Source organism: Drosophila teissieri, chromosome 2R (assembly GCF_016746235.2).
Source record: "Drosophila teissieri strain GT53w chromosome 2R, Prin_Dtei_1.1, whole genome shotgun sequence".
Classification (NCBI taxonomy): domain Eukaryota; kingdom Metazoa; phylum Arthropoda; class Insecta; order Diptera; family Drosophilidae; genus Drosophila; species Drosophila teissieri.
Genome location: NC_053030.1, coordinates 4,453,594 through 4,479,535, shown reverse-complemented (window position 1 = coordinate 4,479,535; position 25,942 = coordinate 4,453,594). Strand labels below are relative to the sequence as shown.

The 25,942-nt window shown below is 43.8% G+C and overlaps 3 protein-coding genes across 14 annotated transcripts in view; 2 read left to right on the top strand and 1 right to left on the bottom strand.

Annotated features, from left to right (window-relative positions):
- Positions 1-8,088, top strand: part of LOC122615223 (protein spire) — a 38,853-nt gene extending 30,765 nt beyond the window's left edge. Inside the window, exons 1-9 of one of the 5 annotated variants that reach the window (XM_043790181.1) lie at positions 1,557-2,048; positions 3,144-3,217; positions 3,279-3,486; positions 5,013-5,102; positions 5,360-5,505; positions 5,711-6,049; positions 6,114-6,317; positions 6,381-6,694; positions 6,756-8,088. In XM_043790181.1, the coding sequence (XP_043646116.1) occupies positions 1,766-2,048; positions 3,144-3,217; positions 3,279-3,486; positions 5,013-5,102; positions 5,360-5,505; positions 5,711-6,049; positions 6,114-6,317; positions 6,381-6,694; positions 6,756-6,975 (1,878 nt within the window). In that variant the 5' untranslated portion in view covers positions 1,557-1,765 and the 3' untranslated portion in view covers positions 6,976-8,088. Of the gene's footprint in view, positions 1-1,556; positions 2,049-3,143; positions 3,218-3,278; positions 3,487-4,508; positions 4,952-5,012; positions 5,103-5,359; positions 5,506-5,710; positions 6,050-6,113; positions 6,318-6,380; positions 6,695-6,755 lie in introns of those variants that run through there. The other 4 variants (XM_043790177.1, XM_043790178.1, XM_043790179.1 and 1 more) reach the window with 4 other exon arrangements.
- Positions 8,089-8,193: 105 nt separating this feature from the next.
- LOC122615224 (la protein homolog) lies at positions 8,194-9,825 on the bottom strand. Its single transcript, XM_043790182.1, has 2 exons — positions 8,754-9,825; positions 8,194-8,681 (listed from the first exon to the last, which is right to left on the bottom strand). The coding sequence occupies exons 1-2, from the start codon at positions 9,726-9,728 to the stop codon at positions 8,484-8,486; spliced, it is 1,173 nt and encodes a 390-aa protein (XP_043646117.1). The 5' UTR covers positions 9,729-9,825; the 3' UTR covers positions 8,194-8,483.
- Positions 9,826-10,200: 375 nt separating this feature from the next.
- LOC122612370 (rho guanine nucleotide exchange factor 7) lies at positions 10,201-24,966 on the top strand. 8 transcript variants are annotated; one of them, XM_043785936.1, is made up of 9 exons: positions 10,201-10,628; positions 15,241-15,636; positions 15,694-15,894; positions 15,965-16,385; positions 16,442-16,681; positions 19,896-20,316; positions 20,433-20,672; positions 21,778-22,626; positions 24,035-24,966. In XM_043785936.1, the coding sequence occupies exons 2-9, from the start codon at positions 15,299-15,301 to the stop codon at positions 24,226-24,228; spliced, it is 2,904 nt and encodes a 967-aa protein (XP_043641871.1). In that variant the 5' UTR covers positions 10,201-10,628; positions 15,241-15,298; the 3' UTR covers positions 24,229-24,966. The 8 variants fall into 8 exon arrangements, with proteins under 8 accessions (XP_043641871.1, XP_043641870.1, XP_043641867.1 ...); XM_043785935.1 differs by lacking the exons at positions 21,778-22,626; positions 24,035-24,966 and adding an exon at positions 16,754-19,031 and having other exon boundaries at positions 10,201-10,384; positions 10,575-10,628; positions 15,252-15,636; positions 20,433-20,574; XM_043785932.1 differs by lacking the exons at positions 21,778-22,626; positions 24,035-24,966 and adding an exon at positions 16,754-19,031 and having other exon boundaries at positions 10,201-10,384; positions 10,575-10,628; positions 20,433-20,574.
- The last annotated feature ends 976 nt before the right edge of the window (positions 24,967-25,942 follow it).

Here is a 25,942-nt window from a genome sequence, read left to right as displayed (position 1 = left end):
CCATCGCTTGGATCCTGGCCTTAAGTTCGTTGTTTGCCGACTCCAAATTTTTACCGCCAATGGCCCATAAATTGTTGTCGCCTATATAGGCAACCGATGTCTCCCGCCGCCGAGAAATAAAGAGGAGTGCTGATGAGGGATAGAGAAAGGGGCGCTGGTGGAAAACTAGTTACTGGCAAAGTCTTGCAAGTGAAAAACTCTTTTCACTGCACTTGTTGCTGGGGAGCCCCATTGTCCGTCCGTCCTCCTATTTCTCTGCCATGTTTTTTTGTTTGCTGTTTGCCGTTTGCCTGTTTGTGTGTGTTTGCCGGACAAAGAGCGCATGCCAACATAGATCAAAAACGGCAACATTTTCCAATCACAACACTGAAAGAAATTTTTGCACAGCAACCAAGAGAAAGTTCTTAATATCGAATTCTTATTAAACTGATGCGGTTCTTCCGCAGAACTTATAAGTATTGCCATTACTAAGTTTTTTAAAACATTACAAACTAAATCTTATCTACAAAGTGTAGGGGGGCTTTACAAATTTTCCCTATGAAATCCCCACCCCGAACCCAACATTGAAATCCCCAATCCTCTTTGATGGGGGAAGCGTGCAAAATTGTGACACACAAAGATAGAGACAACGCGACGACAACAACGGCAACTGCAACATTTAAGCCAAGAAAATCGAAGAAAACCAAGCACGACAGCCTCACCTCAGTCTAAGCTGGCTACTTTTGGCTGTTTGGCTTTTCTTTCGGCGGGGAAACTTCTTCGACTTTAAAGTTCATTTTAATATTGCAGCAGCTGACCGAATATATTTTGTATAACTATATAAAATCTTATCGAGTTGGTTAACTAGTCAGTCCAGCGGTTGTCAGTAGTTTAAACATGTTTAAACAATTTTGTTGGCTAATCTGATGTTGATAAATAAACATACATATATTTTTCACACATTTTACATTTTACCTTACATGGTTTAAATTGTGTAGCCTAACCTTTAGGAGAAAAGTTTCAGTTTAAAGTTTCAAAGTATACTTATGGAAGCTTAAAAATAAAATGTTTTGGTTTTAGAGACGCTTAAGTAGTAGCAGGTTTTTAATGTAAACTCTTCAATTAATGGCAGGCTTAGTAATGCAATTAGAAGTGCAAAAACCTGGAGTGCATGCCGACCCCACCTGATATTATCCTTCTCCTGGAACTCCCTGCCATTTCGTCGTGGAACTTTACGCGCTTACTCATCACATGTGGCGAGTCCTTGCGGCCGCTAGTCTACGTCATCACCTCAACGGTGACGTATAAATCACCCACGCAACAACAATAGCGACAACGGCCGTTAAATGTGAAAACAAAACATTGGCGCTCTCTCCGCGAGCGACGCATGCGCAAACCGGACTGAGAAGTGGGGAAACTCGAGTTGACAGCTGCCACATTTCTCAGTTCCGTGTTGAGCTTCGCTGGGGACGCCTCGTCGTTGTCCGCTCTTCAGCTTTCAATTATTCAGTAAGCTAAGTGAAAATGAAAACGAAAGCGGTGGCTATCTATTAAAACAAGCAAAGTTCAACAAAGTGTCACAAGTAGACATTGGCAAACGCTCAACCAAATTTAATGGAGCTGCAGGATAAGACCGACTGATTCCCATCAACCCTCCCTGAAAAGAGAGAACAGTGCGGCCCAGAGGGTGGCTTCCCTTTTTCGGACTCGGATCGATAGCCTCCATGCAACCGTGTGAGAAAACCGAAAAGTGAAAAGCCAAACGGAAATGTGCCAGGCTTAACCCATGGAAACGCGGCCAGCGAAACGCTCTACGGCGGCCTCCGTCTTCCGGTCGCATCACATGCCGCGAGAGTCGGATCTGGTGGACATCGGCAGCGATGCCTCACTGTACTGCGGCTCTGACGGCGAGTCCAGTCAGGCGCAGTCCACATCCAGTCCGATCCCCAAACCGAGTGCTGGCCAGGATCTGGACCAGCCTCAACCAACACCTCGGGCGGCGCCGAGAGCATCGGCCTCCAATAATCCGCCAACACCCAAACCACGTCAGGCTATCAGGTCATCAAAAGGTAGACATCAGCATCTCCAGACCCTCAAAAAACACACAATAGCGTTTCTCCATTGTTGAATGTGCTCCGCTTTGACCTGGTTTCGATTTCAGGCCTGCCCCAAAGTGCAAGTGGGTGGGATGGGGGCAGGGTTTCGGCGCTCGTACACTTCGTCGAGGCAGTGTTTTTGTGTTTTTGGGCTCAAGGAGCTACTCCAAGGCAACTGCAGTGCTCCGGCAATTGCCGTCATATTGTGACTTCGATTTTAAGCTTCAGTCATTAGGGGCATGAAGAAATAGGGTCCAAAGCAGATCTGGACATACGCCGAAGGCTAAATACTCTTCGTTGCCAAATAACATTGGAAAATAGTTTGTTTTATTTTTTCACTGCATCTTAAAGCTTTGGTCATTGGCGGCATGAAGAAATAATGCCTAAGATAAATAGACTAAAAAAAGTTTGTTAAAGGTTTGACAAGTCGCTACAGTAGTTCAGAATGTGCTATGATTAACTGATTAAGATTTTATGTGAGTTTTAAAATGCTAGGCTTTTTAACTAGTTCCTAGTTTTCATAATTACGAATAATCAGATCGATGAAAACGCTCGAGATAGCCCCCAGCCAAAAGGTTAATGCTAGTGGATATAATGCCTAGCCCTCGGTGGTCCGTGGTCAGTAGTCAGTAGCGAGTCGAGTCACGTAGCAGTTATTACAGAGCCCTGAACCCATAAAGTATCTTTCAGTTGCACAAAGGCAAAGCGAACTCTTCCGCTGCAGATACGAGTTCCCAGGCGTTGCACAAGCGGAGTGGGTTTCCCAAGTAGAACCATTAGGTGCGAGGGGCTTAACGGCTTTTATGGAGTAGCTAACTAAATATAATAAAAAAAAAACTATGACTACTTTTGACGTCGGTGAAGTGAGAACCTAAACATGTCACCTCTACTTGCGCAATGAGCGGGCAAAAAGGGCTGGAAAATCCAGTTTTATTGCGAGTTATCCAGAGATGCCTGCTTCATTGTCCAATGATATTCATTAGATAATCCAATCAAGCCTAAAACTTTCCCACCACTTTCGGCTGAGAAACGAGGACTTATTGTTACTCCGATCTGTTTTTCTTGCAGTGCTTCCAAATGCAAACTCCACGCTGTCACGATCCAGACAGCGGCTCATCAAAGTGGACTTCTCCAAGTTTCAGGTGGGTTTCGTAAAAATCTATTAGCCTCCAAGGTGATTTTACCTACCTCCCGATTTTTCAGGACGATGATACCTTCTTCTACGATGAGAACAGCATCAGCAGCTCCCACTCCACAGCGGCCACCCACCAGCACCATCCACATCTCGTCGAGATGCACCGCTGCTCGCAGCCCAAGATGCCGCCGTATCCGTTCGGTGGCTACATGGTGCCCAGTCAGGCACGACAAGATTGCCGCGAGACGGCGACGCTGATGCGGCCCCGACGCACAAGTGAGTATCCGATTCTGCCACGGATTATGCAACATATGTCCGTATATCTATAACTTACTTCGGTACTTTGGGAGCACACGCCACTAGAGCACAAAGAACAGGGGCGGTTTGGATTTGATTGAAATTTGAGAGAAATTGCGCCGATGCACTAACATTTTATGGTTTCGAATTTAAGTTTAGTAATTTAGAGAGGCGTTTAAATATGCTGCAAACTAATAAATAAATACATGCAAATAATTTTTTTTACAAATTAAGCATACAGCGTACAATAAATAAATATATTATTATTTAATACATATAAATTTCAATACCATATAATTGAGATATTTAATATATATATATATAATATATATATATAATATAATAATTAATATATATATACATTTAATATTCTTGATCATTAGCCGAGTCGATCTGGCCATGTCCGTTCGTCTGTCCGTCCGTATGAACGCCGAGATCTCCGGAACTATAAAAGGAAAGGGTTTAAAAAATGTTTTGATATTTTATAACTGTAAGTGTTAAAATTGTCTTCTTCGAACTTCCAATAGCTGAATAACGGGTATCAGATAGTCGGGGAACTCGACTATAGCGTTCTCTCTTGTCCTCGCAATCTTAACAATTTGACCTGTCGCAACATTTTAACAATATTTTAAGAAGCTTTCTCCAAATTATGAAGTATTAATTAACCACTTGTCACAACTAAATTCCTTTGCATAAAAAAAATTTTATATTTTAAAACCGGTTTACTTTATGCTCTAGCTTAAATGCCGTGGCCAAGCCATTGCCTTACGTATGTATTTTAGTATGTATTTTAGTTTTCAATTGCGGACAGAAAGTTACAAAACCGCAAGACAAATAGAATAAAATGCCGTTTTGTTTGTTATTTAATGGTAAAGTAACTGAACTGTCTGCGGTGTGGTTTAAGTTTTCATAATTTTAATTTACATTATTTTTGTTTCTTACTTTTTTTCCTTTCCTTACACAACAAACAAAAAAAACAAACACAATCTTATTTTGCCAAGGTATTTGATCGTTTTTCTGTGATCACACTGCTAGCCTGTATCGATTAATTAATTTTTATGATTTTGTATGACGCAAGCAAAGCCCAAGCAAAATCGAGAGAATGAAAAGTTACCAAAACTCGCACTAAGATCTAAAAAACCGAATAGAAATTTTGGTGTGGTGTGGGCGGAAATGGCAAATAACAATACAAAATTGACGATCGGTTGAGGAGGCACTTAAGCACACACAATGAACCACACAAATATACAACAAAAAATCTCGAAATATTTTGTAAAAACAAATGTGAATGTAGAAATAAAAGAAAGTCTAGTGCATTTTGCCCTTAGTATTATTTATTATGGCACCCTCGTAGTGGCTTTTCCTTTGGTACTAATTTATTGGTCTCGGCTGCCGATATTCGTATAAAAATAACGTATTTTTAAATTGCCACAAAAAAATGACGCTTACAATCCAAAAACGAACAAAATTAACTGCTGCGCAAAATGAAAATGAAACCCGATCAGTGGAACAACCAGCAAAGCAGGCGGCGCCTCCAGAAGAGCCATCCTTCACGAAGGACGACTACCACAAGTTCTACGACACGGTCCTGGAATGTAAATATTTGCTTAAAAAAAACACGTAAAACCGTAATGCATTGCCATCTTGCATGATTGTCCCTCCTATCGGATATCGAAATTGCATTTAGACGCTACATATATCACGCTACTAAACAAACAGCTTGCTTTGGAAATACACATCTGGCATTTAACATTTGTCGCTTTTCCCTCCGCCTTTACTGTCCTTCATGTATAAAAATAACTCAGACGCACTGTTGACCCTGGCTGAATCCGTTCTCCTCTCTAATTGACAGCCTACGACCTGGCCACTCAGTGCGAGTCAAGGAGAGCTTCCCTGCGCCGCCACACCATCGTTGGATGCCAGAGCAACCTGGACGAGACGCACTCAATGCCACCCACGCGTCCCGAGTCGCGTCAATCTGACGACGTTAGGAAGGAGGTAAGTTCGCCCCCATAATGGTTTATGGTTAATAAGGATATCGAGGGGAGTGGGTGCTCTCTACTTTTTTATTATCCTTTCGAGGACGTACAACCATCTGTGGTGTGACTTCATACTTCACAATATGCTAGACATTTTTCATTGTCTACCCGTTCTGCATTCACATTCTTCTTATTTAAATTTTTTATTTACCAATCTTTTGCAGACGCCTAAAAGAAGTCCTGCGGAGCAGACCCATCCCTCTGACGAGGGCAGTTCAACATCCTCACTTGGGCCATGGAACAAGTCCTTCATGGACAAACAGACCTGGATGGAACGGGGGGACGATCGCTTGTCCGTCACGCTGGCGGAGATCGTTCACATCCGTTCTGTCATGACCAAGGCGGAGCTGGAGGGTCTGCCGATGGACGTGCGCGTCAAGGAGGATGTTGAAAAGCGTCGCGTCTGCTTCCTGTGCCTGCGCACTCGGTTCTCGTTCTTCGGTCCCTGGGGCATTCAGTGCAAGCTGTGCCAGCGCACGGTCTGCGCCAAGTGCTATACGAAGGTAGGTATTTGGTTAATGGTTATCCCTAGGCCTGCATATTTACAATTTCAGTTTTATTTCCCAGATGCGAATTCCTTCAGAGCACTTCCGCAACGTGCCCCTCGTGCTGATCTCGCCATCGCTGCTGTCCAGTCCGGCCAGCTCGAGCACCCCATCACCCTCCCATCATGCCCAACAAGCGCACTCGTCATCGACGGGGAACATCATGGACGACCAGTTCCCCAAGTCGCTGATAGAGCGCCTTTTGCGCTCCGAGTCAGAGCGAAAGGTAGGCTTCCCAACAGTCTGACTAGTAAACATGCAATTATTTATTTGGATTCCTTTCTTCCAGACTCGCAGCACGGTGGGCAGTGCCCCATCCTCACCCAAGCACCAAAGATCAAACATGAGCACGCCGGGCATTAGCGTTGGACCCGGAGCATCCTCCTCCTCAGCGGCCGCCACTGGACAGGCCGTGGAGGCTCTGCACGACCAGGCGACTATGTCGTCTTCGTATTCCGCGGCCATGCGACCCTCGGGCGTCCACCAGCAGCAGAAGCAGCACTACAACAACGCCATGTCCAGGAGCATGGAGGGACCCCGAAGTCTGCCCGTGCACAGTCCAGCATATCGACCGCTGTCCAACAACAGCACCCTGGAGAGAAAGTGAGTTTTGCGATGGGGTTGTGGTTCAAAAGAGTTACAATAATCCTTAATTTATTACCAGATCCCGCTTCTCTAGGGGATTCAACCTTTTCTCCTCGGGCAGCCATCTGGCCCAAACGCAGGAGCAAAAGGAGAACCTTCGAGGCGAACAGGTAACCGTGTGCAACGACTGCCAGGGACTGGTCAACGAGATCACCAGCTCCGTGAAGCAGAAGCGCAGCTCTGCCAGGAACCGCACCATTCAGAATCTCACCCTGGATCTGACACCCGTCTGGAAGTAGGCAGGAATCAGATCAGAGATAGGACAACTACGCAGTGCGTTTGAAGACCGTAGGATGGTTGCAATGAAGTTCTAACGACTGACTTGGCTGTACATCGCTATACATAGTACCATTGAATATATGACATTGATACATGATATTGACAGACAACAGACACTATTTGATTACTGACCACATACCTTACCTGTGAGTTTCAGTTTCAGCGTTGCTGTTTTAGGGCCTTCAGAGCGCACATGCATATTTAGCTATTTTCATACATACATAGATATGGAATAGATCGACTGTTGTACACTTAAAAGGATAGAGCCTCAAGGAGCCTCGTTTGTAAATCGTGTTAGTCTAGTGAATAAGCATAGGTGAAAATACCGAGATTTCCTGGCTGAAGCTTTGTACATTTTCTGCAGGCTACAGAGAGATCCGCTTGAGCGCACCCCACCACTTACTATTTATAAAAGAGCTATCTTACATGTCGCTACACATTATATTATCGCAGATCGCAATACGATGCCGTTGATTTTAACTGTTCAAAGTATGCGTAAAAGTTGGTTAAGTACATGTAATCATAACTCTTGTATCCGCGTATATCAAGTGCACATATATTCGACCTTACTTGTACCCGGGCTCCTGCTTTCGGTTCAGCATGAACGACGTATTTATCATTCAAAATACTCCCATATTCACAAACGATTCCCAATTCAAAGAAAAAAATTTCGTTTCTTTAAATAGTTATCCAAAAATGTTGTGAAACTTTTGTGCTTGCGCAGATCTTTGTTTACCTTGTGAAGTTTTCGTTTTGTTCCCCTATTAACTACGATGTCAATGTATAACGCAAGAACTACTTGATAGCTTAATTTAATTTTAGACGGCGTTGCTATGCAGGCCAAACTAATTAGTTAATTCGCTTAGTTTTAATTCTATCTAAGAGCGTCTAAGTTGTAAGCGACGTCTATATAATTGTACAAGCTGATGATGCAAAGCAAGCCCATAACAAACATTATATTACCTAATTGTAGTTGCTATTATAATTTTTCTAACAGTTTTTGAAAAAATTTTGTTTCATTTATCTGTAATTGCAAATGCATTTAAGTACTTGTAATATTAAATTTTATGCCTTTAAGCTAAATTCATTTACAATAATTTAATACACACACGAACACACAGAGATTAAAAATACACAAAACAGCAATAATAAATGAAGATACAAACTAATGAACAAGATTCGGGTTTTTCACATTGGTTTTTATTTGTAGCTTTCTGCTGAGGGAAACAAATGGATTCGTAGTCTTCTATGTAAAATAAATTAGAGTCCATCTCGTTATTTATGTAACAGACTATACATACATTTTTGAAGAATATTCCGTACCTCTTACGATTATTTCGCAAGGTAAAAAAAAGCATGGGGTTTATATGTAAGGCCTTAAAGCTAGGTCAACTAGATCTACCGAGTAACAATTAAGCTTGGTCTACTGCCATCAAAAGACTCGGGTGGCGGAATATAGATGGATGAGTTAATCCCCACGCGCCTTCTTACCACCACCATGTTTGTGGTCGTTTCCGCCGTGGCGCTTACGGTTGAAGCGCTTGCCCTTGTTCCTGGTGAAATCGCGTCGCTTCTTCATGAACTCGATGGCCTTGTCGATGAACTCCTTCTCCTCCTCCTCGGTGGCCTTTCGCAGAGACAGAGAGACCTCTTCGTTAAATTTGAGCTATGGATAGGCAAGTACGGTTACGTATAAGCTGATTCGAAAAAAATGTATAGCTCAATTTGTGATTCTTACCTTGCCTTCCTCCACCTTGGCGATGTACTTTTCGGCCGCATCGGCCTCGGTCAGCCGCACAGAGCCCTTTGTTTCGCCCTTGGCGAACTCAATGTAGGCCACCTCAAAGTCCTTGATCTTCTCAAAGGCTTCGCGGATCTCCTCGCGACTTGAGGTCTCCGGAGCACCCTCGAAGACAACAATGGCGTTCTTTGGCAACTCGAAGGCCGGCTCAGGCTTGGCCTCCTTTTTGTTTTTGCGCTTCTCGTTCTTTTGGGCGTATTCCTCCTGCTTCTCTTTAAGATAGTCCACCTGCCATTTGCGCAGCAGTTCGCGCTCCTTATAAGCGATCTTCTCCTGTTCGAGGAAAGCCTTTGCCTGCTCTTTGGTCTCGAAGGTAAGGAAGATGCTGCCCTTGAACTTGTACGACTTGGTGGGCTTATCGTAATGCTTGCGCATGGTCAGGTTGACCACTTTCTCGTAGTTGGCTGCAAAGTCGAGCAGTTCGCTCATCTGCGAATCTAATGGGAAGCCTTTGGCGTAGGCTGTCCGTTCCTGGATCTCCTTGCGCCGCTCTTCGTTGTGCTCCGGAATGGGACGCTCCGGATGGCGACGCAGGCTGAGTTTGTCTTCGCTAATCTCCACGAGGCCCTCCTCGGATTTATTCAGGGCAGCCACGATCTCGGTTAAGTCCGTGGACAGGGAGGCCAATCTCTTAAAGGTAACGAGCACCGACAGAGGCACCCAGCCGTCCTCGTTCTTGCCTATCTGCTCGCGCAGAAATTTGTCCCTATTCAGATTGGCATCACCAAAGTAGTACTCTACCTGGCGGACTATGGCGCGCTCCTGTTTAGAGAAGTCGCCAGCAGATTCCTCTGCTGCGGGAGCCGGCTCTTCCTTGGCGTCGCCGTTCTTCGCCTCCAGCACCTGCTCCTCGGCGGGCTGTGCCACCTCCTCTTGGCTTTCCACACTCAGGGTTTCAGCAACTTCGGCCATTTTAGCTGTGAGAATTTCGCGAAGAAATGAAAACTAAACGTGCGTTCACTAAAACACGTGTGAAATCGGTAAAACGAGTTACGGCGTTTTGCAACACTAATCACGAAATGCCGTGATAGAGGTGCACAGGCCAGAAACCGTGACTAGCGGCAAGCATTTACTTAAAAATGCTGTGCGGGCATCTTGATTTATTCATATGAAAATATAAATTCCATAATTATCTGTTCACATTTCTGTCACATTATGTAATGTATCAGCAAAAAATTATAACAGTATCTGATTACCGTACTTAAAGTAATATAAAAAATATATATGACGGAACATGGTTTATATTATTTTTGACATAGATAGCTGCACCACTTCAATCTAACTCCCGAACTATCGATGCAAAGTCACGGAGTGCTTCTCGATAGCACTATCGATGCCGAGGACCTTTTGGCACGCACACATCCCTAATTTGGATGCGGGCTATTGCAGCCCTGGTTTTCTAGGTTTCTATTTTGGTCGTGCGCTGTGTTTTATTTATGTTTGCCATGGGAAAAGATAGTTGCTAAAAGTGCCTAAATAAGTGCACCTGGTTCATAAAAGGGCGTTCCAAGCGGTTAGCCCCAGCAACGCGGAATCGGCACTTAAGTAAAAAAGAATTTTGAAAAAAAGTGAGTGCAGTTCAGATTGTGTCGGCCTAGAAAAAAACCGAAAATCGGGCAATAAATAGTAAAAAGTGTGCTCCCTTTGCTCTATAACCAATTGTGTATATTATAATAAGGGCGAATAAGTCGCGCAACCAACGAAACTGGGAAAATTCAAGTATTAGTCACTATTCTATTTTTGCTCAACGAACGACAGGGAACAGCAACAAACGGAGCAACAAATGTTTGTTAAAACGAAGCGCAGCTAAAGGTGAGCTAAAAACTACAGTGGTAACCCTTTAGAAAACTTGGCTGGGAAATATTTATCCGTGGAAATGAGTCAGGTTTAACTACTCGTATAGCCAAACGTACAGTGGCATCAGAAAATTTACTTCATTATGCGTCATCCAACTAAGGCATCGTAGACATCTCCACAAGGGCAAACCTAATCTAGCCTTCGTCTTCCTAAAAGGAACGCCATGGGGGTATTATATTGCATATATAAGAATGGAATGAGTTTTCTGCCGTCTTTTTTGAGACCAGATTTCCACCAGAAAATGGTTTTTCTGCTATTTTCCATCCTCTCTCCTCTCCTCTCTGAAGAAATCATTTATAATAAAAGCATATAGTAGACTAAGATTTTGTTTTTATGCAGTTACTACTCTATAAACCAATACTTCTATTAGCCATCACATCAATATAGAAAGTAGTGTACTACATTTTTAAAAACGTGAGTTAAAAGCCTACGTTATGAACTTTTAAGCGTGAAAAATAATTTTTATAGAATGACTCCTGTACTTTCGGCACAATTGTGGTTCAACTTGCTGCTGCTCGAGTAATAGTAATTTGTTGCCGGCTTCTGGAGTTCAGAGGCCCGCCTGCATAATCCATTTGGTCAATAGCAGGACTTCATGTGGGGCATCCGTTTCTGCTCCTCTCGAATAGCGTTTGTTTGCTAGCACTCGTTGCGAGAATAAAAAGCAATGCCGGACGACGACGGAGGCACGTTTCGGTACCTGCCACTTGCCTCCTAGTCCCAAACTCCCCTATTAGATCCCCAGAACCAACAAGCATCATTACCCGAACAATTTTGAACCGATGCCAAGAGAATTTTCTATGAAAGGGGGTGGCAAGCTGAATGTAAATTCATTCTTTTCTTTTCATACAAATGGTCCTGGTTGCGGTTAAAAAAAAAAACACCAGTTCAATATCACTTTCATACACTAGACAATGTTATTTGAATCAAAAATAAATACCTTTTTAAAGGTAAAAAAAAACACCAGTTCAATATCACTTTCATACCCTAGACAATGTTATTTGAATCAAAAATAAATACCTTTTCAAACAAAAAGATGACAATATCTTGCATTTTAAGGTGTACAATGTGTATATAAGTCTAGGGTGTAACCTAGTCGAACCACTTTCCCCTTTGCGCCCTAAGGTGGTTATTCTTACGTTTTAATTAAAGCATTTTGGGAGTATCTGTACATGGGCCTGTGGTTTCCCAAAACAAACTATCGGTCGTCAAATCATGCGCGGGATTTTCGTTTATGGCTGCTGGGAAACAGCATTACTTCATATTTCCGCTGTTGACCTCGTTATAGGTGTGTTGGTGTCGAGAACATGGGATCCCCACTTGTTATAGGAACTCCCACTCCACACCCACCAAAAACTTCCTCCGCCAAGTATCTATAAATACGGCGAGCACAGCAATCAAACTATAATACGTTCATATATCTGAGGAAATGCATCTCAAGTGGCTGCTGTGCAGCCTGTAAATCTCGGTATTGACACATTGAAGCGGCCTTATTGAGTGCAGTTCGGCTGAGGTAGTAGGGATGGCGATTCGGATCCGGTCCCGACAAGGCAGAACTGCATTAATTTGGTTTGGGTTTGGTTGACTTTGTTTGTCTTTGCCGCTGTCTTTGCCAAGCAAAACAAAGCAAGCAACGCAAAAAGTCCACTCGCTTTTCTTACATCTCTCGTCATTGTTGTTTACGTTCCCAGCGTCCCACGAAAATAAACATTCGGTGATTTGATTTGGGGTTCTCCCCACCGATGGATGCGACGTTTTTCTCGCCAAATTGCGCATTTCCGGAAGCCGTAGGAATTCATTTGAATTTCGCCTTCAGCGACGGATCGTTAATAACCAAAAGAGTTGTCTCTTATACGCGGAGAGCGTGGGCCGGGTGTATCTGTATCTGAAATTTGTATCTGTGTCTGCAGCGCGGACTGCAGTGCCGATCAGCGAAGCGCCATGTGCAAGTTTAATGAATTAATTAAAATTTCCGAGAGTTTCAATGGGGTATGTACATATGTATGTATATATAGGTATATAGGTACATAGGTATGTATATATGCATATCTGGGTGTGTGCCACTCGGTATTTGCATATATGCATCTGCTCATCTGACCTCCGATGCATCGTTTGGTGCACCACCACCTACGGAAATTTGATTGTTCCCGGCCATGGACTTAAAGTGATTTCAGGGTTAAACGAAGTGGTGGAAAGTGACATACATTTGGCTTCGCTTTAGCGATGCATCTATAATGAATGTTTATTCCACATTCTGGCAACGGCAGATTTAAAAATTTGACTTAAAAATCTCTGGTTTATGTACTATGTACTCATGCACTAAAATGAATTATTTTTCCGAAAGAATATTGTTTGGCTTCGCTTAGTTTTTGATTAATATAGCTCAATATTATCTGTCGGTTTATAAGCCTAAACATCTTTAGTATAGTTTTCAGTATAGTTTACTGTTCCAGCATCCTTGCTTGCTTTAGAATGATAGTCTTTGAAATATTAAATTCTAAAAATAATGCGAAGTTAACGTTTCCTGAGACTACGGCCTTCCCATTAAACTACAATGTGTGTCGCGTGATTTTAAATTTGTATTCTAAAAGTATTCAAATTCCATATGATTCACAGGCATATGTATATAGTATAGCTATGTTCAAACCAACAGGAAACTGAGTAGAACAGGTGAAATTTTCTGAAACAATTCTGTATGCTTCCGATCCAGACCTGCTTAAAATGCAGAAGATTTCGATTGATGACTGAATCCGCAAACATGGAAAATCTCACATCCAATTGCCATGCCGCATATATTTCAGCACAAATATTTTTATGGGTTTTTTCAAAACACAATACAAAAGCACATCGAGGAATGCCGCTGGTGTCGCTTATTTCTCAATGAAATAAAATTAAGATACATCACAATCCCCCGAATCGCTATTTTGGAAACGCAGATGAAAAGCTTGTCCCCGGATTTATATTTTTTGTCACATCTCTGTTGATTTTGTGTGAAAATATGCGATGTGTCCGGTCGAAAACGCTCGCGTACATCTGAAAATATATTCGATTCTCCTACGATCCGATGGGACTCTCAAAAAATGACTGGGAGAGTGGCACTTTCGGTTGCCGTGGAAAATTCGGCTGCCATATGTCGCCAGCTTTTCGGTATTTTCCGCTTTTCTCGGCAGTTTCGCTGAAGCAATGAACGCGTGCGGTGCAACGTCTGCGAGCAGCAAAAACGGCAAACCACAATTTATTGTCGAAAAAGTATATATCACCCATCTATACAGCAGAGTAGCGGGTATATGTATTCAAGTGCCAAAGTGGCGAAATAGCGACATTTTAAGAGTTTCATGCGTGTGTGCATCCAAAACGTGACCTTGCCTTAGGGAAATGATCTCGGTCCGAAGTGCCGGGGCAGTCAACAAATAAATCTTGACCATCTCTGGAGAGCTGTAGTAATACGGAAAAAACTAAACGGTTCAGTTGGCCATTTAGGACTTGCGATCCGCCAATATGTATATTTTCTTCGTTTTTTTTTATTTTTAGTATTTAGAAAAAATATTTAAGCAAAATAAACCAAGTTATTCATATTTTTGCGTTTACTCATTGCGGCAATAGCGCAACAATGTGATCCATCTATTTATATATACGGGGCCTAGAAACTAGATCAGTTCTTTTGGCTTCTTCAGTCCAGAATTTAATTTTTGCACTAGCTGAAAATCCAACAAAAACAAAAGCGATGTGTGTTGCCAATTTTAAATAATAACAAATGTTATTTTAGTCATCAGTTAATGACTACAATGGACGAATTCCATTACTATTTCCCGTTTTTATAACATGCCATTTACAAGGTGTTACTCATACAAAAGACTATTTGGATTTTTTCTTTGGAATGTTGAGGTTTTATTGTGGGTAGCAATGTCACAATATAACTCTCGAGGTATTCCACAATTTTTTGCGATTTTGCTTCTTTTTATATGTAGATAGCTGTTGGATCGAATGCACTTGCCTCCAGAATCCAAAGTGCCCATCCCATTTCCGTCAACGACAGTGTTTCACAATTAAATAAAATGTTGATCTTTTAAAGAGTTGTTCGATCAACACATATAAAAAATATCGTAAATATTTATAAAAGCGACGTGGCCGTTTTTTATGATTTATTTGTTGGCCTGTCCGGCTATTCAAATTTTTTTATGGCCCGAAAAGTTTTTCTTTCACTATACGCGAGTGCTTTTTACCCAATTTTTTAATGGATCCTCGCAGCTTGTGTGACCTTGGCCATCGGGTAGCGCACGAGTCTTCCAGATACTTGCAGTAAACAAGGAAGGGGAGTCGCCGGAAAAGTGTCAAGAAACTTGCGCACGCGTTTCTCGACAGATGTTTTCAAAATGTTTTCTTCTTTGGGGCCATAATTATTGCTTGGCTAATGCCAAAAAGCTGAGGAATTCCGAGCGATCGACGATGATGTAGCTCATCGCTGCAATAATGCGTAGGTGCTGTATATAACAAGCGACATGCTCACATATGCTAATTCATTGAGCAAATTGGCTAGCTGATGTTTCAAGTTCAATACTCATTTCAGGCTCGTTTCAGTTAAAACAATCTAGTGCGGACTCGGATCAGCCCTCAACAATCCGACAATGGATCAGCCACTGGTGGTGCAGGCGGAGTACTCTTTCATGGGCAGCAACAACGACGAGTTGTGCTTCCAGAAGGGCGATGTCATCACGGTTACCCAGCGAGAGGATGGCGGCTGGTGGGAGGGAACGCTGAACGATAAGACTGGCTGGTTTCCCAGCAACTACGTCAATGAGTGCAAGGTGCAGCTGCCTCTTACGGAGACCATAAGGCCACCGGAGGAGATCCAGGAGTATCGGTCTGTAGTGCTTAAGGATCTGCTTGACTCAGAGCGAGCACATGTGGCCGAGCTGCAGGGTCTGCTCGAGAATTTCCTGGAACCCATGCAACAGACGCAGATGTATGTTTTCCATTCGCTGATATAATTTAAAATAATTTTAAATTCTACCTGCCACAGGCTCAGTCAGGATGAGTATGCCCAGCTGATGTGTAACTTCGTGGAGATTGTGCGAACGCATGAGGATTTGCTCATCCAGATCGAGGAGTGTAACGATCGAGTTGGAAAACTATTTCTCACTAGCGCCCCCTTGATGAAGAAGGTCCACCAGGCCTACTGTGCTGCCCATCCTAAGGCCATAGTTATACTGGATAAGTACAAGTATAGGCTCTCCCATCCCAATTGTGGTGTTCATTTGTTATTAAATATACATTTTTTCCAATTTTGAAAGGGACGATCTGGAAAAGTATATGGAACGACAGGGTGCAGCCACTCCTGGTTTACTAGTGCTCACGACAGGTCTATCAAAGCCCTTTCGGCGACTGGACAAATACTCGGCCATGCTGCAGGAGCTAGAGCGGCATATGGAGAGCAGTCATCCGGATCGCGGCGACACCCAGCGGAGTGTTGCCGTGTACAAAGACATAGCTGCTACCTGCTCGGCCACGCGACGCCAAAAAGAACTGGAGCTGCAAGTGCTCACGGGGCCAGTGCGTGGATGGCAGGGACAAGAGTTAAGCACACTTGGAGACATCATCCACATGGGCAGCGTTGCAGTTGGAGCTGATCATCGCGATCGCTACTTTGTGCTCTTCCCACAAACATTGCTTTTTCTTAGCGTTAGTCAGCGGATGAGTGCATTCATTTATGAGGTATGAAAAACTAGTACAACATGGCGAATTTGTTTATAATTGGTTTTTACACGCAGGGCAAGCTACCCTTAACTGGAATAATAGTAAATCGGCTGGAGGATACGGATGCCCTCAAAAACGCCTTTGAGATAAGCAGTCCCCTGATCGATCGCATTGTAGCAGTTTGCCAGGGTCCGAGTGAGGCCAACAAGTGGGTGGAGTTGCTTAATGCCAACAATCCCAGCTTGCCAATGGGCATCAAACGGCAATTGAGCAACTTGAGCAACTCCTCGCTAGGACAACTAAATGCCGCTCATGTAAGTAGTGTACTTTTTCTATATTCACCTTTATCATCGTTTCGTTTTGGCAACACTTTAAACCGTGAGCAGCTAAGTCAACATTTGGATTCACGGGGCTACTGCACTCGATTCTCGCTATGTGCCTATTACTCCAGCCCCCTATGCCATGTGCGGCCTCTCCGTTTGACTCTTCCTCCAAGCAACTACCCAGCGACAGCTCCGTACGCCAATCTTAGTGCTCACTTTGCCAGGCTTGTCAAATGTGGAGGACTGAGGAGTGCTATCGTAAAGATGCTTCTGTATCCGCAGGCTCGCCAGAGCATCGATCTCAAGAGGATTGCGTTGCGCAAAAAGCGTTGTCATAAGGCATCTGCTAAGTTAAAAGATCTCAATGCCAACCAGGATTCGGGGCAGTCCGAATTGGAACGACAGGATGCAGTTGAACTACCAACAGACTCGGAGAGCTATGATGATGACTTTGAAGATGATTTTGTGCATTCCTACGACTCGGATCCGTTTGAGTATGTGCAGTTTTACCAAAACAAGCGCAATGATTCCCTGTGCAACTCTACAGGCACTTTTGTAGACCACGGGACAGGTGCCAGGAGGCACTGTTCCTCTATTAACCTTATTAAATTGGATTCCGCAGACACGGACGAAGTTCTAGCGCTCAACGAGTTGAAAAAGGAGTCTCTTGTTATAGGATCCAGGGCCCTTAGAGCTTTGGCTCGAAAATCGACGGCCCGAAATTCCAGTGTGCACACATCAACGGCTACTTTGGAGCTAGGTATCGGTGGCAGCATCACAAACTGTGCTGAGGAAGAGCCAATTTTAAAGGTCAAGCCATCGTTCTCCTTGCAACAACAAAGTTCCGATGCCAGTTCAATTTTTGTAGCTAGATTGGGTGGTGCATTCACCGCCTGCGAGAATCTAGCCAGTATGCCTGATGATCTCAGCAGGGAGTCGACTGTCCAAGAGCCACCCACTCCCCTTCCAGCTTCACCGACAGAAAGGCACAGCATGCCAACAATATTTGTGGGCAATCGCTTCAATCACAGCAAGAACACCGAGGTATATGTACCAACGTGGCGAGATCGCCAGGAAATGCAGAATCAGAGTGTGGATGCGCAGCAGGATGAGGAGTTGCACTCCAGTTCCATTGATCTACCAGCCGCTTGTCTATCTGCTCCAGATAAACTGCAGGCAGAACTACTTTACAACTACGACGAGATCTTAGAAAAACCTCTACAGCTCCATCGGGCACTTACGCCCTTCCCGGACCATATTCATAACTCGGATAAGCGGGTTTCCCACAAGAGCGACAGCCCATCAACAGGAAATCCAAAGACAGATCCAAATCTTGCCACAAGATGTAGTTCCACCACCGAGCTCTGCATCGATACCTCCTTAAGAAAGCGCAATACCCCGCCAGAGAGAAGCATGGATTCCATTAGACGCTGCATCAGCTATCAGTTCCTGCAGATGTCCAATAGACCGGCCCCTCCCCCACCGCCACGCAGAGATCCGGATCTACACTTAGACACCAAATGCCGCTGCTGCGAAAACTCCCAGTGTCCCAGTCCTAGGTCGAGTGACAGCGGATTGGCTGGCAGTTGCACAATTACCTCACCGGATCCGCCCAACCCGGAATCATATTTTCCCATGGAGGCCGCAGGCTACGATATGCTGGATAATGTGGAGCCAGAGAGGTTTAATGTGTGCGGAATGTTCAGGGAAAAGTTTCTTACTCCGGAGACCACTCAGGATGTTGTTGATCTATCAGAGGAGCAGCCTCAACTATCAGATGCATCTACTACCCCTACCAATCACAAAGAGGAACCTACTTGCATTAGCTCTGCTCAAGTGCAAGTAAATACGAGGAGTATTTTTTTGCCCTCCAGCTCAAGCATGGATGAGACTAACAGAAATATCTCACCAAACAATATCTTATTTAGTTCGAGTTCCGCGGATCAGTTGGAACCGCAGGCCACTTTTCGCTCGGGAATGTATGCGCATTGGTGGAAGAAAGAGCGCCTGCCGCCGGAGGTGGTGCGTGGCATAGCCCACGCCTACAATAAGAGCTTTCCCTCCAAGGACTCAAAAGATTCGGGGTCCGTGTGCTCCAGCTGCTTCTGTTCCCTGGGAGCGAACGGTTACAGCGAGGGCGCACTGTACTGCTCGGTATGCCAAACCTGTGCGGATTATTACAACGGCAGTGTCACCAGCACCACCAATACGACGACCACCACATCATCCTCCAGTTGTCCACTGTGCAGTGAGGACGAAGGCCTGATTGCCCCCACCCACGACTCTTCCTCGCTCGACTGCCCCATATGTACTGGCCACATTGCTTCCGGCGCCGAAGAAGGCAAGCAATCCGAAATAGATCGCTGGCCAGGTAATTTACGGATTCCTGTCGAATGGTATCCGGTTTCCCTGGCTGGCGGCGTTTGTTCCGTGCACGTGTTCCGTTTGATTGTTTTGTAAATTCGTTTTGCTCTCAAGTTCACCAAATTCAAAAATCCCTAATGCTCTATCAGCAACCATTTGGCCAAATGCAGCACGTTCAAAAAAGTCATCAAACATTGCTTTTCCATCAGCACATCCTTTGACTAACCCCGTGCGAGTTCATTGTTTGCCCAAATTTCTAAAGGAATTGTTAATAAAACAACAAATAGTAGCTTTTAAATATGTTTCTCTAAATACAAGTTTCATTCATACATTAAGGTTTAAATTTACCTACTTATTGAATATCAATATAAACCATACCAAATCATAGGATGTTTGAAAGCAGGTAATAATTAAATATGCTGATTTCTGAATTTAAGAACTTGCAGTTGATCAAACGGCATTCAATGAACATTTAGTTTTACTGTTTCTCCCTTCACTCTGGGTTGAAATTTCATCCGTCGTAAAGCTAAACGAATTACAAAACATCTATCTAACGCTAGACAACACAAAAATTCAAAATGAGAATGAAAATTATAAATCAAAAACCAATCAAACGCATTCGATTCGATTTGCTTGCTGCGCTTGGCTCGCTGCAGGACTTGCCTGAAGGATTCACCTGCTGTTGTACGTTTTCTTGTTGCTATTGTACCGCTGATCCTGTTGACGGCGGTTCGCATAAATATTCTTTGATTTAAACTAACTTACAATATTTTATGCGTTAAGATTAAATTAGAAAAACACAAGCACTATTAACCAGGCCTTTTCATCTCTTGCATTGCAGATGTCGCCGCCATCCAGCCACATCCTCCTACCACCCGGCGGTCGTCCGCTTGCCACTCCCAGCAGCATCCCGCCCGGCAGCAGCAGCGGAGGGAGCCACAGCAACCAGGGGTCGCCGGCCACCAACTCGATGTCGCATCACAAACGGAGCCAGTCGTTCAACCACCACCTCAGCTACAATCAGTACACGCCCACTCAGCTTCCACCACATCATCTGCATCCACCACAACCACCAAGTCTGCCAAGTCATCTGGGGGCAGCCGGCCCCAGATCAAGTTCAGCCCAGACACCAAACAGCAAGACAGTAGCTCCAATCCAGGCGTCATCTATGGACGCCAGTCCAGTAATTCAGGCAGCGGCAGCAGCAGCGGCGGCAGCAGTGGGAATGGGGGTGCCAAGCGCAAGGAAAGGAAGCACAAAGGGTGAGAAATTGAGAACTTACTCCTATGATGTTTTCTTCCTACTAAGGTTGCATGATGGTTTCTTCTTTTCCTCTTTTTTAATATTCGAACTAAGCATCATACTTTTGCATCCCCAGCTAACTGGACCATCAGCTGCCTGCGACCCACGCCGCCGTTGCGCCCCAGTTTGTTGAATGCCACCAGCGGATCGGGAAGTGGCAGCAGTGGCGGCGGCAGCAGTTCCAGTAATGCCCTGGCCAGCTACTGCAGCGGAAGGAAGAACCAGCCCACCTACGAGGAGGATGCCCTAGTGCTCCGCGTTTTTGAGGCTTACTGTGCCGCCTACCAGAACAATGCCAGGAACACGATCCACTCGGGTAAGTGGCGCAGGCCATCCCAGATGTGCTTCATCTAGCTGTAAAAACTTCTATGTGCTCCCAAACCAAGTTTGATTATCATTTGCTGAAGAACGAAAGTTACAAACTGTTAGCTAAGTTGCTTATTTACACACTCACACAAAACACAGCTGTATAATCCTCACACAAAACACAGACTCACTTAAGAGTTCAGCCGCTAAACAAACCACTTATCATTTTGTTGGTTTGGTTGCTCTGTAATTTCATGGTTTTATTCACTTTTCACAAGGCGTTGCACTATACGAAGAACCATTTTCCAAATTTAACCGAGAATATTGTATTAGGCTTAATTGAACTATTAACTTTAAGCTTACAAATTGTTAACCAGTTACCAAATTATGTTTAAGAGAAACGATTGATTTTTTGGTTGTACAATTGGCAACTGATTTCGTTTTAAGATCAACAAACTCAACTCTGCAATTGGTGCTAAGCAGCGAGCAAAGGAATCCAAAGTTATTTGCTTTAAAAAAGCCAATTATTTTGTATTTGTATAGCTATTATTTGTATTGACGACCATTGAATTCGAATTACTTTGTTTCTTACTTCAAATAAACATTATTTTTGTTATCCCATTACCCATGTAAACCTTAGTTTAATTTATTCTTACCGCCGTTTGTTCCAACTCCCATTCCCAGGCTCAATTCATCTTAAGTTGTTACCATTAACATTAAGCTGCACATTCTGTATATATGTTGGATTTTTGCTTTAGGTTATTGCACACTCACCCCGCAGTCCTGAATTAACTGCAACTGGTATTGTTGTGGTCCCCTGCTAATGGTACTGGTTTTATCCTGTGGGCGCTTTCTTCCCTTGGTGTCTTACTCATCCTTATAGGAAAACACTATCAGTCTATCCATATTCCTGCTTTATTCACCCTCATCACATTTGGTTATTGTGGTTATCTCCTTGTTGGCGTTGTGATCCTTTTGCTTTTTTATTTGGGTTTTTGGTTCTCCTTGGTCCCAACTGTTGTCGTTGTTGGTATTTCGTTTTTCCGTTTCTTCAAATCTCTTCATTTTTCTCTCTCTCTTTATTCCAATCCGACCTGGTCCAAACCGATCTGTAGCTTTGCAACCCTGGACTCCGTGTCTGCCCATCCGCGGTGGCAAGCTGAAAACGAGCAAAACCTTCTCGACCTCCAATCCACAGCTGCCTTTCATAGCCAATGTCGGCAACTCAGCCTACCTCAATCAGCACCACCACCAGCAGCATCACCTGCAGCAGCAACACTTGCAGCAGCAACATCATGTCCAGCAGCAACAAGGTCGACAGCACTCCGTCGGCAGTTTGAACTCCTCCTTTATTTGGCGCGAGGCCAGTCCCAACAACTTTAACCTGTACTCCAGTTCGGTGTCTTCCTCGCTGAATGCGACACCGGCTCAACGGTACTCCTTATCCGGAGCTGCGGGAGGATCGCCCTCTATCAAGGACTACCAGAGAGCCCTATCTGAAGAGAGGGCTACCAGAAAATCCCTGAATCGCCTTAAAAGTGGTTTTGGTTCTGGCTACGACAATGTGTGTACATCACCTCTGCTGCCAAGGAAAAACAAGCCGGCCCCCAAGTTGGTGGCCCAGCAGTCGTATCAGCGATCCCCTGGAAACGCCACAGCCACCACTATAGTGAAGCCAAATCCGTCAGGACACCCAGGACTCTACGATCGCCGGTTGAACCGCTCCTTTGAGACCTCCACTTCGCACCGCTATGCCGGGTATGGTGCGGGCTATTTGATGAATTGCGGCGGAGCCTTGCGGACCAGTACGCTTCAGAGGAGCACTCCTCAGTTGGCCGTTGGAGAAAGATCCGATGACAGCGATGTGGAGCGGGAACTGCTGCGGAGCAATGGAGCTGGGCGCACGGCGAATTCGGAACTTAATGTCGATGGCAGCAAACGGCAGTCGGGCAGCTGGTGTTGCGGTAATTTTGTGATGAAGCAGTGGCGCAAGATCAACCATGTTTGAGTCTGGGTTTGGGGCATCATCATGCCTTCATCAGTCATCCTTATCGCCTCCGCATATCGCATTACGCCGCTCCAGCTCCAGATACAGATTCTTTGCTTTGAATGCGCTCTGTGTGCGAATCTTTATCGATTGATTTGATTTTTAGTTGATTTACTGGCTGCGCAAAGCTTCCAATGCCACAAGCCTTAGATTCTAGACCAGCGAACTATATAAAGCTGTAAGCGAATGGGCGATTAACTTGTGCTCGCTTTGATTGTCTTAGCCTTAAGCTGCGCCTTGATGTGTCTGCCGTGAAATTCGCCCAACTGTCTGCATTTCAGGCAGCCAACCGAATTTCACGGCACCTAGACTGTAACTAGAGTTTGAGCTTAGCTTATATTTTTTACACCTAACTTAGCTTATTACCAATATGTAATTTGTGAATAGACTTGGCGAATAAGAGACTACGTGAGAAGATGTTGCTTGCCACTGAGTGCAACTCCTGGTTCCGTTTTGAATTTTTATAGACTTTAGTTCAGCTTAATAAAGGCAGTCCTTAAATTTCCGTCCACGCCTTGACAAATAATATTTTTACGTGGCCAATCGAGTGCGGATCATAATTTTGCCATAGAAATTTACTAATTGCCATAGTTCAATCTATCTACTATTGCATCTGTGTTCTTGGAGGATATTGACCTAGTGAGTTTTGTATTAAATGTCCGTTACCTGCCTAGCAAGCAATTAAATCAAAGAGTGTGCAATGTGTAATCAAAGAATGCGCTTTAAATATTAGTAATTAGTAATAGCTAGAATCAGCAACTAAATCAAAGTAACCAACTGTTGTGCATTATTGATCGATGGATAAACGAACTTATTTTGTAAGTGTTTTGTGAAACAACCAAAAATAACTACTACATACTCTACTATTAACCAGTTTATACGTTTGTACTGTAATTGACTTGATATTTGTCGACGCGAAAGAGGAATAACTCAGCGAATCCAATCGAACCATGAATAAAATTCTTTACAAGACGAATCTCCCTTTGTTTGTCTATGTGGTTGTGTGCTTTTCTGTTAATGAACATAGCGATAACTTAAATATTCCCTTCAACTAATAGAGTAGTCCATAGATTGATGTCCTGTAGTTGGAAAACCTGTGTTATGGCTCCCTAGACATATGACGTTCTAGATATACACTACTTATCCTAGCAATAGTTTATAGTTCACACCCACGCTTAAACATATTTTTATCCCTACATAGTCATATTTTGTACATTACCATGAATCCACCCTTGTCCCACATTCGACCTCTCGCACACAACACTAACATATTCTGTTCTCTGTTCGATTTTCTTTTATCCACCGAAACACACACCGCCCAGCAGGCCTTGAAAACGAGGACATGACCCCCACCTTGCGCCAACTTTGGACCGCCATTCGCCAGATGCAGCAGGATATGTCCCAGATCAAGCTGCAGATCAACGAGGAGCGGGCCCTGCGAGCCGATCTTCAGCAGCTGCTCATGCAGCACTTGGAGACGAGCAGTGTGAGCAGCGGGGCCAATACGCCCAAGTGTTGACTATGCAAGTGACCGGGACTGTTCTGGAGGGGATTCCTCGATCGATACATCGAAACTAAACCCGCCGCTGCTTTTAGCTTTAATTCACTTTTAGACACTCTTACTTTGCATCTTCGGGGGCAGTGGGTCAATTACCAAAAAAAATTAACTACATATGGTTTTTAGAATCGTATATGGATTGTATTTACCGAGTAATATTTATGTGTATGTATATTTGTGAATGGACAATATGCCAATTATTTGTAATGTTACCGAGCATCTGCTTCTATCTATCTTATTGTCGTCCGATCTATCAAATGTCTCAAAAATTAAAAAAAAAATTAAAATTATTTTTTGATCCCAGCAAAAATACCTAACATATTTGATTGACCGCATACATAATTTGAACTATAGTATTCTTAAAACTCGGACAACTTCAGCGATCGTCTGCTTATAACCCATTTGAACATAATTAACTCGTTATAATGCATAGATTTAATCTTTAGTTTAAAACTTATTTTACGACGTTGCCGCCATGCAGCTTTTCATAGCTGCTTGTGTAAGCTAAACAAAAAGATAGACCCAGTTTTGTTCTTTGTTTGAACTATGATTTCAAATGGACAATGCAAAATGTTTTAAAATGTGCCAATACTTTAGTAAGCTGCAACAACGTACGAAAAATCGCTCAATATGTTGTATTTACCGACTATACGTAGAACATTTATTGAATAATATACACGCTCAGAAAATGTAAATGAACTAGAGGCTTTCATTGAGTTATTACATTCTCAAGTGGCAGCATCTGGAGATTGCAATCGGAACCCACATAAGCAGAACAGAACCACTCCGGATCCCAAGAATGCCTAACGATTTAACGAGTCTAAAACAATGTATAACCGCTATCGCTTGTCTGACAATTTTTGCTGAATAATTCGGAGTGCCAGTCGGCTTTTCTGCTCTGCTTCGTGCGACTTGGAAAGAGGAAAGAGGAAACCCATGTCCGACCACAGGGGAGCATAATAAGATTGCAATCAGTCAGCGGGAACATACAGTGGCAGTGGCAGTGGCAGAGGCAGCGGAAGATAGCGACAAATGAACAACAAACCACGTCAAGACCGAGCGACGTTGTTGGCAAAACAATTTCAGTGTGTCAGTAAGGATTTAAGAACAATGCAGGCTGGCTGGCTGGCAGACTTGGCCGGAATGTGTCACTTCCACTTCCTAGGCTCCAGGGGCCGTGGAACCTGGGTGCGAAGCTGCTTTAGACTTGCGGATGCGAAGGCTTGCGGAAGTTTTCGCATGCAATCTGGAAGGTTGCTCCTCCCTCTGCTTGTTGGCCAAAATGCATTGCAGCTGCTTAACTAAACGGTTGGATATTGTGGCACCTCGGCCCTGTGGCTACACTCCAGCTTTAATGACAATCATTACTGGCTCGCTCTCCGGCTGGCTGCCTTTCTTATTTTTCAACTATTAAATTATTAATAATTAGCAATTACCGCCGGTTAGCAATTTTTGCAGGCCTACACGCAGAGAAAGAGGATGCTCTCTGCTTTGGTTAGGGAGTAAAATTAAAACTAGTTATATTGGTAATTCGTGAAAACACCGCGAATTTCCTTATTAAGAAGAAGTATGCCTAAGCTTACTAGGCTAAACAAGAATAGCCTGCAAGCCAAATGAGATACTTTTCTTACTACATGAATATATTTAGATTTTTAGGATAAACCACTGATGGACA